The 15,665-nt window shown below is 35.4% G+C and overlaps 1 protein-coding gene across 1 annotated transcript; it reads right to left on the bottom strand.

The window, feature by feature from the left end:
* Positions 1-269: 269 nt before the first annotated feature.
* LOC124642244 (inactive ubiquitin carboxyl-terminal hydrolase MINDY-4B) lies at positions 270-15,320 on the bottom strand. Its single transcript, XM_047180590.1, has 12 exons — positions 15,278-15,320; positions 10,980-11,068; positions 10,456-10,586; positions 9,954-10,052; positions 5,818-6,010; positions 5,201-5,266; positions 4,879-4,949; positions 3,998-4,145; positions 3,499-3,636; positions 2,983-3,062; positions 1,673-1,810; positions 270-669 (listed from the first exon to the last, which is right to left on the bottom strand). The coding sequence occupies exons 1-12, from the start codon at positions 15,318-15,320 to the stop codon at positions 606-608; spliced, it is 1,260 nt and encodes a 419-aa protein (XP_047036546.1). The 3' UTR covers positions 270-605.
* Positions 15,321-15,665: the final 345 nt, after the last annotated feature.

Raw genomic sequence — 15,665 nt, 5'->3', positions numbered from 1 at the left:
TATATTTTTTTTATTATTTGTATGTTAAATATGTATAAGTATGTGTATTTAGTATCCAATTTTGTTATTCTTTATTTGTCCTAGACCATGTCTTTTTAAGTAATTAATGCACCTGCCATGTTATCTCTGCATCACCCTAAGGTTGACTAGTGAGAATGCCTATGGCATTAAGTCCGCCTTTGTAATTTTAGGATTGCATAAAGTTAAATAAATAAATAAATAAATAATTGTGTATTTTGATTATAATAATCTATATAATAGAAGTCGCAAAAAATATATAGGTATAGTTTGACAAGCATATTTTTGTTTTTCAGTAACTATATATTTCATCAAATACACTAAAATTAACAATATAAAAAACAAAACCTCGTTAATACTCGTTTTTTACATGCGATCGTAGCTATTTTATGCACTTTTAAACTAAAACTGAGTAGACTTTCATTCGGAGTAACTTTTATTCGGTAGCCAGTAAAACAGCAAGTTAAATGTATTTTAGCAGCTCAATAGCAATAATAATCTCTTCCATCGTATACTATAATTTCTAAAATATATTAAAGCTTAAACTATAACAATTGCTACCGAAGCTATAATAATTGTAAGAAATTTCACTTGACAGGCTCTCCAACGTATGGCGTGGACCCAGTCCAAGTAATAGCCGCATCCTGCCATCTGTAAGTAAAAATATTAATTGCAATTACCAACTTTATATTTTGGATGTTAAGGTCTGTTTTTGCTAGAAAAAGAAACAAGAGTTTCCTATAAAAGCTTTTTTTAACGTCATTACCGACTTGGTATGTTGAATTTTAAGGCCTTTATTTGTGTAGATAATAAATTAACTATATGCGCTAATAAATATAAAAGCTTAGGAACGTGCTAATCTCAGAGTTATAGAACCAGTAGATATAAATACAATTTTATTTTTAATCAGACATTCCACTTATTGAGGAAGGACATAGCTTCGATGATACTTGCTCAAAACTGCTGGTGAAAGCTGGTGGCTAATAAAAATGAATGTTAGTAGTTTTACACAAGTCCCCTCTTTCTAAGAACATATAAAGGTCTAATTCCTTATGCTTACCCTGTAACACGCAATCCCCACTCTATTTTACTAGATCTGGCAATAAATGCCAAACTCTCAAGCACTTGAACAGACACTAACATAAACAGGGGTATATCTCTCAAGTATATGGTACATAAAGTGAACCTAGACAGAGTACTTCTTGACATGCTCATCTTAAGACTAATGGTATTCATGTTAGTTTTGTGCAGATGTTATACCAAGTCGGATATTAGCTGTCTTCTTTAGCTAATCATGAATTAATGTCATATAGACCATTCGTTGGCCATGGCACTTGTACTACAAGCACTCTCTTTTACATCACTCTCATGGTCCAAAACTTCCAATATCTGGGGCGTTTTTGAGAAACTATCTCTAAACCCAGTTAGACCCGAGATTCGAACCCGAGACCTCATGCGTAGCAGTTACGGTTTGAGCCTACTAGCACAAGGGGTAACTGCCCCCTTGTATTACATTTACAGGCCAAGTTTAGTCGCAATATTACACCAGTTACTTTATCAACTTTCAGCGAAATCCATCCTTCTACCGTGATGGTGTGACACGCATGATTTTCTAATTTTACTCACGATAATGATAGCTTACTAAACAACATACTTAGTATGAATCAACTTCTCAAGCGGAGTAGCACTGATGTCATCACTGCGCAGAGGCCCCGCTACGTCATCGTGTGCTCGAGTGTCCACATTCAGCAGAACGTGACAACCGCCGCACGTGTAGTAGTGGATATCGAATCTTGTAGTAAAGAACATAGAGCTGAATTTTGAATGTGAGAAAAGGGATGGTTATGTAAATCAGGCGCCCTGTTAGGCCTCTGCCTCGAATTTTGCGGGCAGCGGGGCGGCAGCGGCGGCGGCGCGGGAGCGGGGCGGGCAACGCATACCTGTTCTCGAAACTATAGTTCGGCCATTCAGAGAATGCGTTCCTGACACGTCGCGATTGAACTGACGACGTAACTACATTCATTGATTATTGATATAATAATGTTGTTTTAATGCTCCTCAATTGTTAAAACGGTAAACAACCAGCAAAAATATTTTTATCGTAACTGCAACGCCATTGCAAAGTTACGTCGTCAGTTCAATCGCGACGTGTCAGGAACGCATTCTCTGAATGGCCGAACTATAGCGGGCAGATCGCGCGGCGCTATAGCAGTGTAGTGTTGTGTTCTGTTGTGTTTGCTGTTCCATATGGGTGTCCTCTCAAAGATGGCCGAAATAATTAGCTCTTGCACGTCCGAAGACATTTTGATACGTCACAAAAAAAATGTATAACATTATGCCTACAATGCAGACGCCCAACGCGGGCGGTCACCGCTTGACTGGAGCGCACCGCTCGTTGCCCGCCGCCGCGCCGCTCCCGCGCCGCTGTATTCGAGGGCCGGTCCATTTGATTATACGCGTAAGATCCTGCCGCTCCCGCGCCGCCGCCGCCGCCGCCCCGCTGCCCGCAAAATTCGAGGCAGAGGCCTTAGGGGTCTCGAATTGAAGGTTTTAGGTTATTTTAATATTTTTCTCCTAATATTTTGAAAAATGTCACCTTTGTCTTTAAAGGTCACACAAAATATAACGCCTGATCCCAGTGCACAATCAATAAAGTCTGGAAGAAACTATATAGACCTCTTTGTCTATACAAACTCATTGTATGTAAGTTTAACTCGAAGATCTGGCTGACAAAATCATTAAGGCACAAAAGTATACCTGCTCTTTTCTATACTTTTTCATTTTATGAAAGTTTAACTCGAAGATCTAATTTGACAAAATCTTCAAGTCAAAAACACAACACCCCTTGATTTCACACATACTTCAATCATACAATAAACAATCTTCAAACACGAGCTTACGCTATCATAATATTGATTCACTAGTGAGTACTACAAATAGTTCTCAAAACTTTCAAACACACACCTTCTCTCGGCGTGGTAGTTTCTCAGCAGTTCCCGATTTGTATTGAAGAGGACGCCGTAGTGCCCGGAACAACTTGTCACCTGAATATGAATATAATAGAAAACTTAGCAGCCCAAGTTTGTAAAGGTAAAACATTCTTGATAATATTGTAGATGGGAAAGTAAGTACTGTCTGTTGTGTGTTGTATTTTCACGATAATTTACTCAACAGATTTTAATGAAATTTGGTACATAGATAGTCTAGAGCTTTAGAAAGGTCATAAGGCTGCTTGTTATCCGAGTGCGAGAAAAAGTTCCGCAGTACGCGTTAGCAAAATAGTTGTTTGTGTTGTTTACAACTGATTAAAAATTACAACTGATTATCTATGGTTTCTCTGCATTGTCATATCCACGTTTTCAATAGATAATTGATAAAACGATTTATATCTTTCTATTTCGAAAACACGACTTTGTTTTATACTATGTAGTAAAGGGAAAAGTATATAATCTGTATAAGTAAATAGATGAGGATACTGACCCATATAGGTAAAGCAGGAGTCTTCAGCCTGGAGCCAGGGAACTGCTTGTTGATGTTATTCTTAGAGTTCTCCTCGCCGCCATACCATACTAGTAAACCGACGGGACTGCGGGCTAGTATTCCGAATTGGGGCATAGCCTGGTGATAGAAAAGTTATTAAGTAGTATTATTATGGTAGATCTGTTTATAAAAGTTTTTAAAACAAATCAATGCGATTTTTATGCTTTTCCCTTTCTAAAAATGTCTTCTATAGACACGTTTTACTCAAAAATGCTGATCATCATTCAATTATTCTCCCGTAATTATTATAACTTGAAAGAAATCCTTTGCCTTTTTGTATCCGTCTTATATCACTGTTCATGACATACATCCTGATGATAGACAACGGGACTGACAGCGAAGAAGTCTTTTTAATAGGGTCCGATTATTTCCCATTGGTTAAGTATGGATCCTATAAATAGGCAGTTAAATTCTACGATACTATAAAAGAAAAACTCACGTAATGATCTTCATCGCCCACATACAGTACGCCATTATGAAGATACGGAGTAGCTCGACCAGTCAGCAGCAGGGTCACCACATTGATGGATCCCTCCACGTGAGCTGACACTAGATGCGTTATCTTGCCGTCCAGGTCTTTCTTGATGCTGTATCAAGGAAATATAGTTTAAGGTCCAAGTTCACAGACAATATAAAGCCAGCTTTTCTTAAAACATAATTACTGCTTACTATGAATTTTTAGGGGCATGTTTCAAAATAAGTAGTTGTTTCAAGAAAAAAGGGCTTTTATGCTGTCGGTGAAGTTGGGCTTTATTCGCATGAGAGTCAATAGCCGAGTCGGTCGTGAGTTCAAATGCCGTCAAACCCAATAAAGATATAAGTATATTCAGCTCAGTTTGCGGAAGCATAACAAACTTTGGTTAAAAGAATTCTGCAGTAAGGTGATCTTCACACTGCCCCGCATCACGCTGCATCTTGCGTGTCGACGCACCTACGCGCGTTCCTGCGGGAGTGCAGATCTGCATCATCGTGCGGGTTTTTCACGCACTCACGCGCGTAGATGCGTTTTGTAAATTCACGCACAGCGAGTTCCATTTTCAAATATACACGTCACGCCCATTCAAAATCACGCGCGGCATTGCGGGATTCAGTGTGCCATACCTTGCGTCTCGCCCCGCACCTACGCGCGGGGGTGCGTGTTTCTCCGCATGTATGTGCGTGATCCGCATGAACGCGCGTGGATGCATTTTCAGTGTGTTGGACTATGCGTGTTTTCCATATAAACGGAGATATTTCCATACAACGGAAAAAAACGCATCCACGCACTACGCTGCATCATGCGGGGCAGTGTGATAATCGCCTTATAGTTGTTCTACTTACTTTTCACATCCTCGTGACAATACACACGCATAGAGAAGTAACAAGGCTCCAACTCCGTCTTCAATTTGGAACTGGAAATATAAATGAAGTCAACAACAAAGTAAATAAAAGTGTATAGCGTTCAGCTTCATGCTATTTGATTCCATAAAGGTACAGTTTGAAATACATCTATATTAATATTATAAAGTTTTTTTTGTTATTCTGCACCCAGCACCTACCCATAGGTACAAAATAGTATCTTCAGATAGTACTTCCCAATCATTTTTACAAGCTTAATAAATAATGCAAAGCAGTTTCAGTTTAATATATGTAAATAACTTACCAAATATAAATAACGCTTCAGAAATATCTGGAGATCCTCCAAAGTGGTGAATTCGAAAATGTGCAGCTTGTAAAAGAATTTATTTTATGAAACACTGAAAATAAAATTTATAAAATAAAGGTATCTTAAAGATTTATTCTGAAATCGTTTTGATTTAAATTGCAATTTATTTAACATTGACTCAAGATCGAATCTGTATGATCGATACCTACTTTTGTGTGTGAAGTTTTAAAGTCATGTTTTTATTTTAAATAAATAATATTAACGCTTTTTTCAGTATTTTTTGAACTCTATTTATTATTGAGTTATAAATCACAACCTTTATTGGTATCAAAACTTTATTTCAAGATTCTCAGTTTTTTACTTAGCTACATGATATTTTTTCACAAAGAATTGTTACTGTTACAGCCTTTATGCCGTCCCAATGCTGGGCACAGGCCTCCTCTCACACGGAGAAGGATTGAGCATTAATCACCACGCTTGCTCAATGCGGGTTGGTGATTTCAGACTATAGTGCAGGTTTCCTCAAGATGTTTTTCTTTACCTTTTTATTAGCCATTGGTGTCCAATATATACTTAGAAATTATACATACACAAAATACATTATTCTATAGTACCTTTTCAGTAACTCCATCATGGTAATACTGGGAGCTATGTTGCACGTAATTATTTCCGCTTGGCAACCCCACCACTGCCTTTGGATCAGCAGCAGCCTGACCAGTGTTACCACCTCCACCACAACGCCAGATGACTTCACTGCAGGCCCTCCATAATGCTTCTTCTTGACGTTCCTCCGAAGGTCGAAGGTAACTGGAATATGGATAATAATTTATAACTAAAGAATGTAATAAAATACTTATGTCTATTTTAATTTTGTATCATTAGAAAAAGACTGCAAACTTTTTGTTTGATAAGGCTCATAAATCAGTCTAGAGATGAATGGTAGTCCACGCATTCCAGGGGCCTAGTCCTCAGCCAGTATAAAACTGACTTAAAAGTTTCATTGGATTTATTATATTCAAAATAAACTGTCAACCAGCTAACAGATCAACTATTGGCCGACAGTTTATTCGTAGAATCTTATAAGCAGGTATTATTATGTTTCTTTGTGTTAATTCTCCTTTCAAAGATGTTAAAAACCCATTATGTGTTTCATGATTATCTGATAGAACGTGAGATATTTGAAAGTAAATATGAATATCGATCGTAAAGCATAATATTCAATGTAGATAATAAATTACAAAATAAACACATTTTCACTAAACTACAATATAATATTCTTCGAAAAACCCAATGTACATGTAATGGCTGTAATTTTTCACGAACCTTTTTATAATCATAGCCTTCATAAAAGTTTCAGTAAAGTAAAATGATTTATCAAAACAGATTTGCGTCTGGCTGAGATGAGGCGATAAATTTTCAATGGATCTTATAGAGATTACAGTAAATTATAATATTGGTACAGTGTGGGTTTGGTAGAAAATATTATAAAATGGATATTGTGATGAGGTTAGTGTAGGTGTAGTTTAAAACTTTCTCCTAAATCAAAACTTTGGCACTGTAGAAGGTTGAAATGGAATCACAGTATTTTTTTTAATTTCCCAGATTATTATACATTGCTATATTTTGGCAATCGTAACAGGTTGTTAGAAGCCAGAAAATGATAATAGCAAATGACTGTACATGGACTGTACAACTAAATCTGTTGATGAATCCCCACAGAAAAAAAAAATTGTAACCAAAATGACTAGTTGAAATCCCGATTGCGGAATTACTTTCCCTTGAATAGACACCCAAAAACCTTTATTTGAATATATTTATTTTTTTAAACTACTATAAAGATTTATAAAATAAACCACAAATACAATAAAATATCCATCACCGAACATTAATAAGCCGGTTATTCGCAATATACAGCGATGGCGAGACCATAAAATCGACCATTTGAACTAAAATATTGTACGGCGACGCATAGTGCAGATTTATGCCGAAACACGTGGCATTCTCGAGAATTATGATCGGCATTTTGAAGCTATGCTGTATGCCTTTGCGCACGGAATTTGTGGACTATTTTGAGGAACGAACGTAAAACGATAGTTTTTTGATTTTAGAAAATTGGTGAAAATGTTTGAAGTTTTGAAACAAATTAATAGAGCTATAGGATAATGACTTTTAAATAATATGGGTTAATGGTAGGGTTGCCGCTTAGTAAACTTATTAACCTTAATAAAGTACAAAACTTAAATAAGAACCTGTAAGTGGTAGTTGTTGGCTGCGGGATTGTTCGAAAGAGATACCGCGGCCCTGGTACATAAAAGGCCTACGACGGAACACGACGGTTTTTAGTCAGTAAGAGTCTGACACTCCCTCACCGCTGCTTATCCACAACGGGAGGGGTCATTTGATGAGTTTTGACGTCGTTAAAAAAAAAACAAAAACGTGGTATATAGTTGTTGATATTTCAACCGACTTTTCAGAAAGGTTCCCAATTCGATGTTTTATATACCTAATTATATTTCCAATAAAACGATGAACTAGTAAGTATACATAATTGTAATACCAATAATATGGAACTAACATTATTTATCATATTAATACTAATAACCTTGACATAGCACTATCAAAACGCTTAACAGTTAAACCTAATTATAAGTAGACATTGAGACTACTATTGAAAACGATTGAAACGATAAATTAAATTGATTATACTTTAAAATTAATTAGGAATACTGCATGGTATACAACCCATGTTATAACATGGAAACGCATTACCTACGTAAAAATACCTAATGTAAAATGATATTTAAATCTGTTACTGTATGACTATAAATTAAGTACCTATTGTAAGTATGCAATAGCATATTGCAATTTATTCAGTTTCCTTTATTTCGTAATTATGATAACTTCTTGTTCTCTTATTTTTAAAATTGACAGTATAGATAAAACAATAAAAGACATGCACAAACACATTGATTTTCATAAGACAATGCCAAAATCACAAGTTATAAACCTACCCTATCTTCGACCATTATCGACCTGATTCTCCATCACTATAAAAAATGACATAAAATCTTATTTTTTTCTAAATTCTCTAGCCAAAAACCACAAAAGTAATATCGTAATATCTCCGATATGGAATAAGGCGTAAATATTTTTATATCTCGGTCGTCAAAATAACCGCATTTTCAGCGGAGATTTCGGCGTTGTTCAAACCTGGTCGTTTGTTATAACCAGGCATGAGTATGAAAGCAAACGCTTGTAATTTTTACACCAACGCCCATAGGTTAGGACCATATTGTCCGTACATTTTTATGTAGACTAAGAGCCGGTGGCTGCCAGACCTTCGGTATTTTATAAATGTTGTAACTTTGTGTATGCATCCAATCTGTCTTGGGTATGAATGGTAGCTTGTTTGTTAAACTTTGAGTGACGGAAAACGTAAGACAGAACGTAGGTAAGATATTTTTATTTTTTTGTCGTCATATCCTCTATTTTATGTAAAATGTTTATCAATACACACATTTACTATATGATAGCACTCGTTCGTCATACACTCGTTTGTAAAGGAATAAGATATGCTAAACTTTGAGATCATTTTGACATATTTTCTTTTCTCTTGCGGTAAACGATTGCTGTCATATATAAAATAGTTCATATTGACTGTAAAATAAATAAGGTCTGATAGTTACTGGCTCTCGCACTAATATGTGATAGATTGATGATATTGTTTTGTTGCCTTTTTATTATTAAAATTGATGTTATCGAGTATCGAATGCCTGACTGCGCATGATTAATATATTGTAACTGGATTTTACTCGTAACATGACGTGGTGACGGATTGATCTGTTTTCAGGGAGTTGGTAAATAATATTGATTTTTATATTTAAGTTTATGCTGATGCCTGTGTAAACCTAAAGGTATTAATATTAAAAAGTTGAAATGTGTATTTGATTTGCTGTCCCTTTTTCGCAAGGTGGCGCAAATGCAGCGTATTTGAATGTCGGTTTGCTCTGTCATTAGTTTTATTTGTGTTATTGCTTTTGCGTCGTTTGCGATAATAAACGGTTTTTCTTTCTATTTATATGATAACCACTATTACCATTTGATAAAATATTTCAGTTTTATATAGCCCAATCATCAAGGAAATCTGGTTTCAATATGCACTAGACCTTATGGCACTCACAGACCTTTATACCGTTTACAAACCTAGCAAATCAAGTGACAAGTTTTATTGCCAACCTAAAGCTTTATCAGGCTATTCAGTCCTTACCAATCAAGACATCTATTTACTTTACGATACAGGAAAACAAACAAAACCGAACAAGTGTGAGACAAACAAATATCTCAAATTAGATCAGCATTTTGTCATAGATGAGCACGAAGGGGTGTGACCACGGAGTAAGGAGAGATGAGTGGAGATGCCAAAATGCAGGTAGGTCAGGCGCATTCAGCTAGGTCAAATTCGTACGGTGGGTTAAAGAAAAACCAAAACGATCAGTTACGAGTAAACTAACGAGGCATCCGGGTTCTTTGAGACATTTGTCAACGATTTTTGGTATTACAAAAAATGATCGGGTCCAAAGAAGGCGTATGAGGACGGGAACAGTAACGTTTCTCGTCACCCGATCACCCGCATTTTGGCGCGCTACTTTCTTAGGATATATTTCATTATGGCACCTCCAGTAATTACTTTGTTCTCCATAGGTGTGACACAGACTAACATCGTTTGTAAGTGAAGGTTTGGTCAACTCACGTGTCAGGAGGAACGTCGCATTTGTTGTCCTTAGTCTGTGGCCTCGAGTCGAAGAGCAGCCACTTGATCATGTGCGCTTGGAGAGCCGATAGCAAGGACCTGTTCAGAAAAACCAATATCATCATCATGATGACACAGCTCTTACTTTAAATTATGAAATCGCGGTATGTTTTTTCCGTGATAATATGTAGGTACTCCAAATGTTTCCATTTCAGGATGGAAACTAATATTCCGGTGAGACAGTCATCATCAAAGTTTATTGCTACTGAATTCTGAAAAAGTTATAACATTTATTTAAAAACTGACATTACTTTCAAAGTGTACTAAGTTTGTCCATCAATGAGTGACTCACGGTACAGGTAAAATCCGTTGAAAACTTGGACACGAAGCGAAATTAACAACCAATAAATATTACAAGCAACGCTTATCACTTCTCAGTATGATAAAAGACTTATGCCCCGAAGTTTGATAAAAAGGCTGAAAAGGTTGATAATAAAGTTACCTGGCTCCATTCCTCGGAGCAGCTAATCCGTAACCAAGTGGCTGGTCTGGCGGCCTCATCACCAACGGAGTACGGATCCATTCCCCTCGAGGTGGACACGATGCTGAGCTGAAGCAGGTCACTCGTAGTTCCTTGGGAGAATAAGATTTAGTACAAAATGTTGTTTTGTTGCCAATCAATGATATTTAAAATGTCAGAAAGTATCGGGGATTTTCCAAGGAGGACAAAATAACTAGGGGTTTCACATTCCTTACCATTTTGCTTATCGTTTAACAGAATGCTCATACAGACTTTATTTTTGTGTAAATTGAGATACTAAAACATGTGTCCCCATAATCGAAGTTGAACAGAATTCTGATATTTTGCAAAGAGTAGATATTAGCATGAGCTGGCTTTAGGGCCAGTTTCCTTACGACTTTGTTCTTAAAAATGTTAACCGTTAACAAAAATCGTTACCAACAATACATAGCCCATTAAAGCTAAAATATATCGTCGTTCACAGATAAGACCTACAATATACCCACGGTCGCTAACTCCTCAGTTATCGGCGTCCCACCGACCACAGCTGGCCTAGCCCCATTCAATAACTTGTTCCTCGCGTACAGAACTCGCTCTGAAAAGGATTTATAGTTTCATTCCTTTGCGTTTTACATTGACAGCTTTCGATTTTGTCTGCGGTGTTCGGAATTAAATGGTTGAAAAATTTTGCTGTAGAAATTCTTCGAATATGTTTACTTTGAAGAAAAGATTTGCTAAATACAATGTAGATAAATATATTTATAGAATCAGAAAATGGGTGTTATTACATTTACTTGAATTTTATTTCACAAAATACAATAAGAAATATCTTTTCAACAATACAATTTCTCAAAATCCAATTACAAAAATAACTGCATTTGATTCGATCACAAAATAGCTATCAAGTGAAATCACCCGCAGTATTAGGTAGTAATTTTCAAAGGCAAGAATCGCATTTTCTTTCCCATACCTGTCCAACAAATCCTTACTTTCTCATATAAATGGACCCCCTTTGGATCCTGTTAGCTGAACCATTGTTGGGATCACAATACATTCCAATTACGAAGGTTTCTTACCAGATTTTCTTGCTGCCTCCGTAACTTGGAACGAATTTACGAAAAAAAAGAAATAAAATGGCGGGCGTTGTGTGATTTTTATATTTGGAATTACTGTCGTGGATTGTTTCTTTTTTTGGCGTCGTGTATATGACCGTTTTTTCTGATTAAAACTTTTTTGTGATATTGTAAATTGTTTATATGATGTCAAGTTGGTGTTGTGGAGTACAAACACAAATGATTTCCTTTGTAGGGATTGCCGCTGTTGTTATGAAATGGGTAATCATTATGATTTTTTGATGATAATAACATAAGGGATGCATAGAAAAGGCAAGAATATTGAATAAAATATCAATCAGATATTGATTGAAACGTTGAAAGTTAAACTATGCATAATTATGTAAGCTGTCTAATTGAGAACCACCTACATATATTTTGGGAAGTCGGTTAAAAATTGAAATATTTTCTAAAGCAAAACATCATAAAACTGGCCTACTTGAATTACTCCCTAGAAACAGGTCACAATAGATTTCCGCCAGGTAACGCTGACGCCCATCAATTACCAAGGGAGAACGATAAGGCGACTTTATTTTTATAGAAGTATCTTCTCAAAATGGGGCATTAGTTATGATTAATCGGTTAAAAATCTAATAAATTAAAAACTCCGAATATTCACTGATATTTTTTTAGATTCTGTGAAATACCTACTCAAACATTACGTTTTAGGCGAAATTGAGTGGCGTTTCATTATTCAACTGTAAAAACGAAACCACACACTTTGTATAGTTTGCAAATAAAAAATACTATTCTAATAAGTTTTTATCTGTATCAAAATTATATCCTACCTTGTAATCCCAATGACATAATGCTTTACGAATATACCAAACTAGATATAAATCTCAATGAATTTACATAGTAACATTCTGAAAACGTTTTTCCTTATCAAAGGACCAAAATTGGATCCAATCGAATTGGGAGTACCTCAATTTGTCTTCATTTATTTTGATGTTGACCTGGCAAGTCTTCAAGTGACTGCAAATAAATTGGATATAGGGGACTTAAATGATTGCAAACGGTGTTTATTTCTAAGATACGTTAGTAGATTCTATAGTAAGTGATTCCAATTTTTAAGGATTCATTAGGTAATACTTGCATTAGGTTCTACCTGTGGTTTTTATCCGCTGGAACTAATTCCCTTGCACATTTTTATAAAACTAGCCTATATTTATGTCATTCTGATAGTTAAACTGAAAATTCATCAAAATCTATTCAGTAGTTTTTGCATTAAAGAGGAGCAAACACTCATACACATAAACTTTATGAGTAGGATATGATTCGATTAACGAATTTCTAGCTTCAAAAGCATTAAAAAATACTTCCTGCCTTGATATACCACTACAGGAATTTCTGCAAGGTGCCCAAGAAAAGGGGCGAGGAAGATTTTTTTATATAAAAGTAAAAAACCATGGCGTTCCTTTGTCACTTGCCAAGTCATTGTTTACTGACGCAGCTTCTAAAGATTTATTTACGACGTTCGTGGGAAAATGTGCAGGTGAACCATTATTTACAAGATAATACCTACTCTTTTTCATCTTAAATAATATAAATTTTCGCTGATAAACATTAGGGGTTAAATATTTTTTTCTTGACAAAATAGCCAGAAAGGCCCAATAAGAACAGAATGTTCTTAACCACTTTTTTATACTACTTAAAATTATACTTAATTTATTGTTTGCAGGTTCTTGAATTATCTTCAATCTCGAGTCTGCATTCAGTTAATATCCATAAAAAAGATGTCTTTTCTTATCCGTATTGAGAATGAATGCTCGAGAATTCACAGAATGAAACGACAACTATGTCTGATTGAGAAACACATACATACACAGGTTAGGAAGAATAATGTATATCAAATACAAATAGTTACAAACTTAACATTAAATGTGTAGATGCATACAAAATAAAAATAAAAATGTCGCACCGTAAAATTCTTCCTGCGAAGTACCAAGCACGCCTTTCCTTTGCATTCCGTCCCGAGTTTGGTAACGGAAATAGAGATAGTGACGTGAAACACTCATATGTTCGGTGTCCAGTAGTTAGGGAGCCCCAAGACTTGGAGAACACTTCGAAATAACGAGGCAACGAGCCAGCACTTGAGATCCAATGGAATTGGACGAAACTTCCCAGACTTTGCGTTTGCTAAGCTGAATACTTGAAGAGCTAAATTGTTTTTTGAACTCCAAAGGAATTGACACTGTACTCCCAAAGTAACTAAATTTTAACGTGTAATTATAAACTTTAATTTAAAATAAAATGATTAATACTGCAATTAACTGATTAATAGCAAGACCAATTTGCTACGATCGGCGTATTGAATACATTTATATGGAATTCACATGATTAAATCAAAGAGATTTCATTACTTTTGGATTTATAAAGTGAGCCGATTGTGTAATTTATCATGAAAAATTAATTTACGTGAAAATGTTTTAAATATGAATTGTAATTTTAATGGGAAATTGATCCATCGATTATAACGTTTCTTATTTAATTTTAAATGCAGAACAAAAGAATCCACACATTTTTATTTTATATAAATTCTAAATTCAAAAAATTCGTTCTATTTTTCACCAACCAGTAACCACCACACAAGGCTAAGAAAACAGTACAATTGAATACAACGGTGTTTTCCCTCCGGTATGTGGTGTAAAATTCTATTGTAATTGTATTCGTGCCACACGAGCGTTCAAGGGCAAGCAAACAAGCCATATATTGCCTATGGGTGCAATAGTGGGAAAGTACATGTGAGTGCAGAAGTCGTAAAGTGTGAAGTTTTTAAAAGATTTAAAAATGTAAAAGGTTAAGGGGTGATGGATAGTTGCATGTTTTTGAGGTATGAGGAGGTAGTTTGATTTAAATGTTTTTGTTAACAAAAAACTTGTAAAATGAATAACCCATGGACATACATAGCGGTAAATTTTGATTGCATTACCTTGAGCGTTTTATATTTAATATGATTTCGAAAGTAGAGTTATGCACAAATTGATTGATTTAGTACACAAAAAGATTCAAAAATATTTTTCACTAGATACTATGTATTAGAACTAAAAGAATGTCTCTGTAAATTATTTTAGAAATTTATCTATGTATACCATTAAATTACTGAGGTTTTTAACACCACATTCCCTTGAAAATGTAATAAAGATTTTAAATTACGTGTCAATCACAGTGGTTGAGCTTCGCGATGGATTAACGTCAGGCAGAGACACCTCGATATGATTAAAGAAATCGTTTAATTTAAGTGGCAATAATTGCTAAATTATAATGATTAATACTAGGATTAACCACAAGGAGCTGCCAGCTAATTAAGTGATAGCTGTATTAGATTGGTCATGGTTAAATAAGCTTGGTGTGGTCGCTCCATGGATGGGTGACGATCTTATCATGAAGATTTCCTCAATGTTCTGGAATGCACGTTAAGTTTGTGAGTAAGAGAAGTCGGAAGACAGAAAGTCTGATATCCAGTTTTACCAAGTAGGCAGTCTTCTTGTTAATCAGACACAAAAGTGATCCTCTGCTGTTTCCGATGAGAGTGGCAGCCGACTCTAATATTATGATGTTCAGGTGATAACTAATTTGATCGGGTCAGAATTTTAGGCGTGCTGTAAAGGCATGAGGTGGTGTTTTTATGGAAAGTAAAATATTATTTTGGTCTATATTTTTCTTTAGATAAGTACTTTCAGTCGTTTTACCTTCAAATGGAGCTGGAACGCCATCTCTATTGGTTCGAAGCATTTTTCGACAACGACTATAAATAACACAAAATTATTGATCAAAAACGCTGTTGCTGCAAAAATATATTTGAAGCTTAAGCGAAAAATTTTTTTTTCGGTGGCGAAAACTTTTTAGTCTTTTTTTATCAATAAAACAAAAACCTATCAAGATTCAAAACAATTTGGGTGTCCAATTGCCATAATCATTGCTCGTCAGCCAATCAAATAGCACAAAATCCATTAGACCACAATGAGACATAATAAAACTCACCTTTGCTGTTCAAAAATGACCCTTAACACAACGGCACAGAGTACACGTTCACTAGTATTATAAAATGATTCAGAAATAATGGACGTCAAACCGGCA

Source organism: Helicoverpa zea, chromosome 2 (genome assembly GCF_022581195.2).
Source record: "Helicoverpa zea isolate HzStark_Cry1AcR chromosome 2, ilHelZeax1.1, whole genome shotgun sequence".
Classification (NCBI taxonomy): domain Eukaryota; kingdom Metazoa; phylum Arthropoda; class Insecta; order Lepidoptera; family Noctuidae; genus Helicoverpa; species Helicoverpa zea.
The sequence above is the reverse complement of the archived record's forward strand: the minus strand, read 5'-3'. Positions and strand labels throughout refer to the sequence as shown.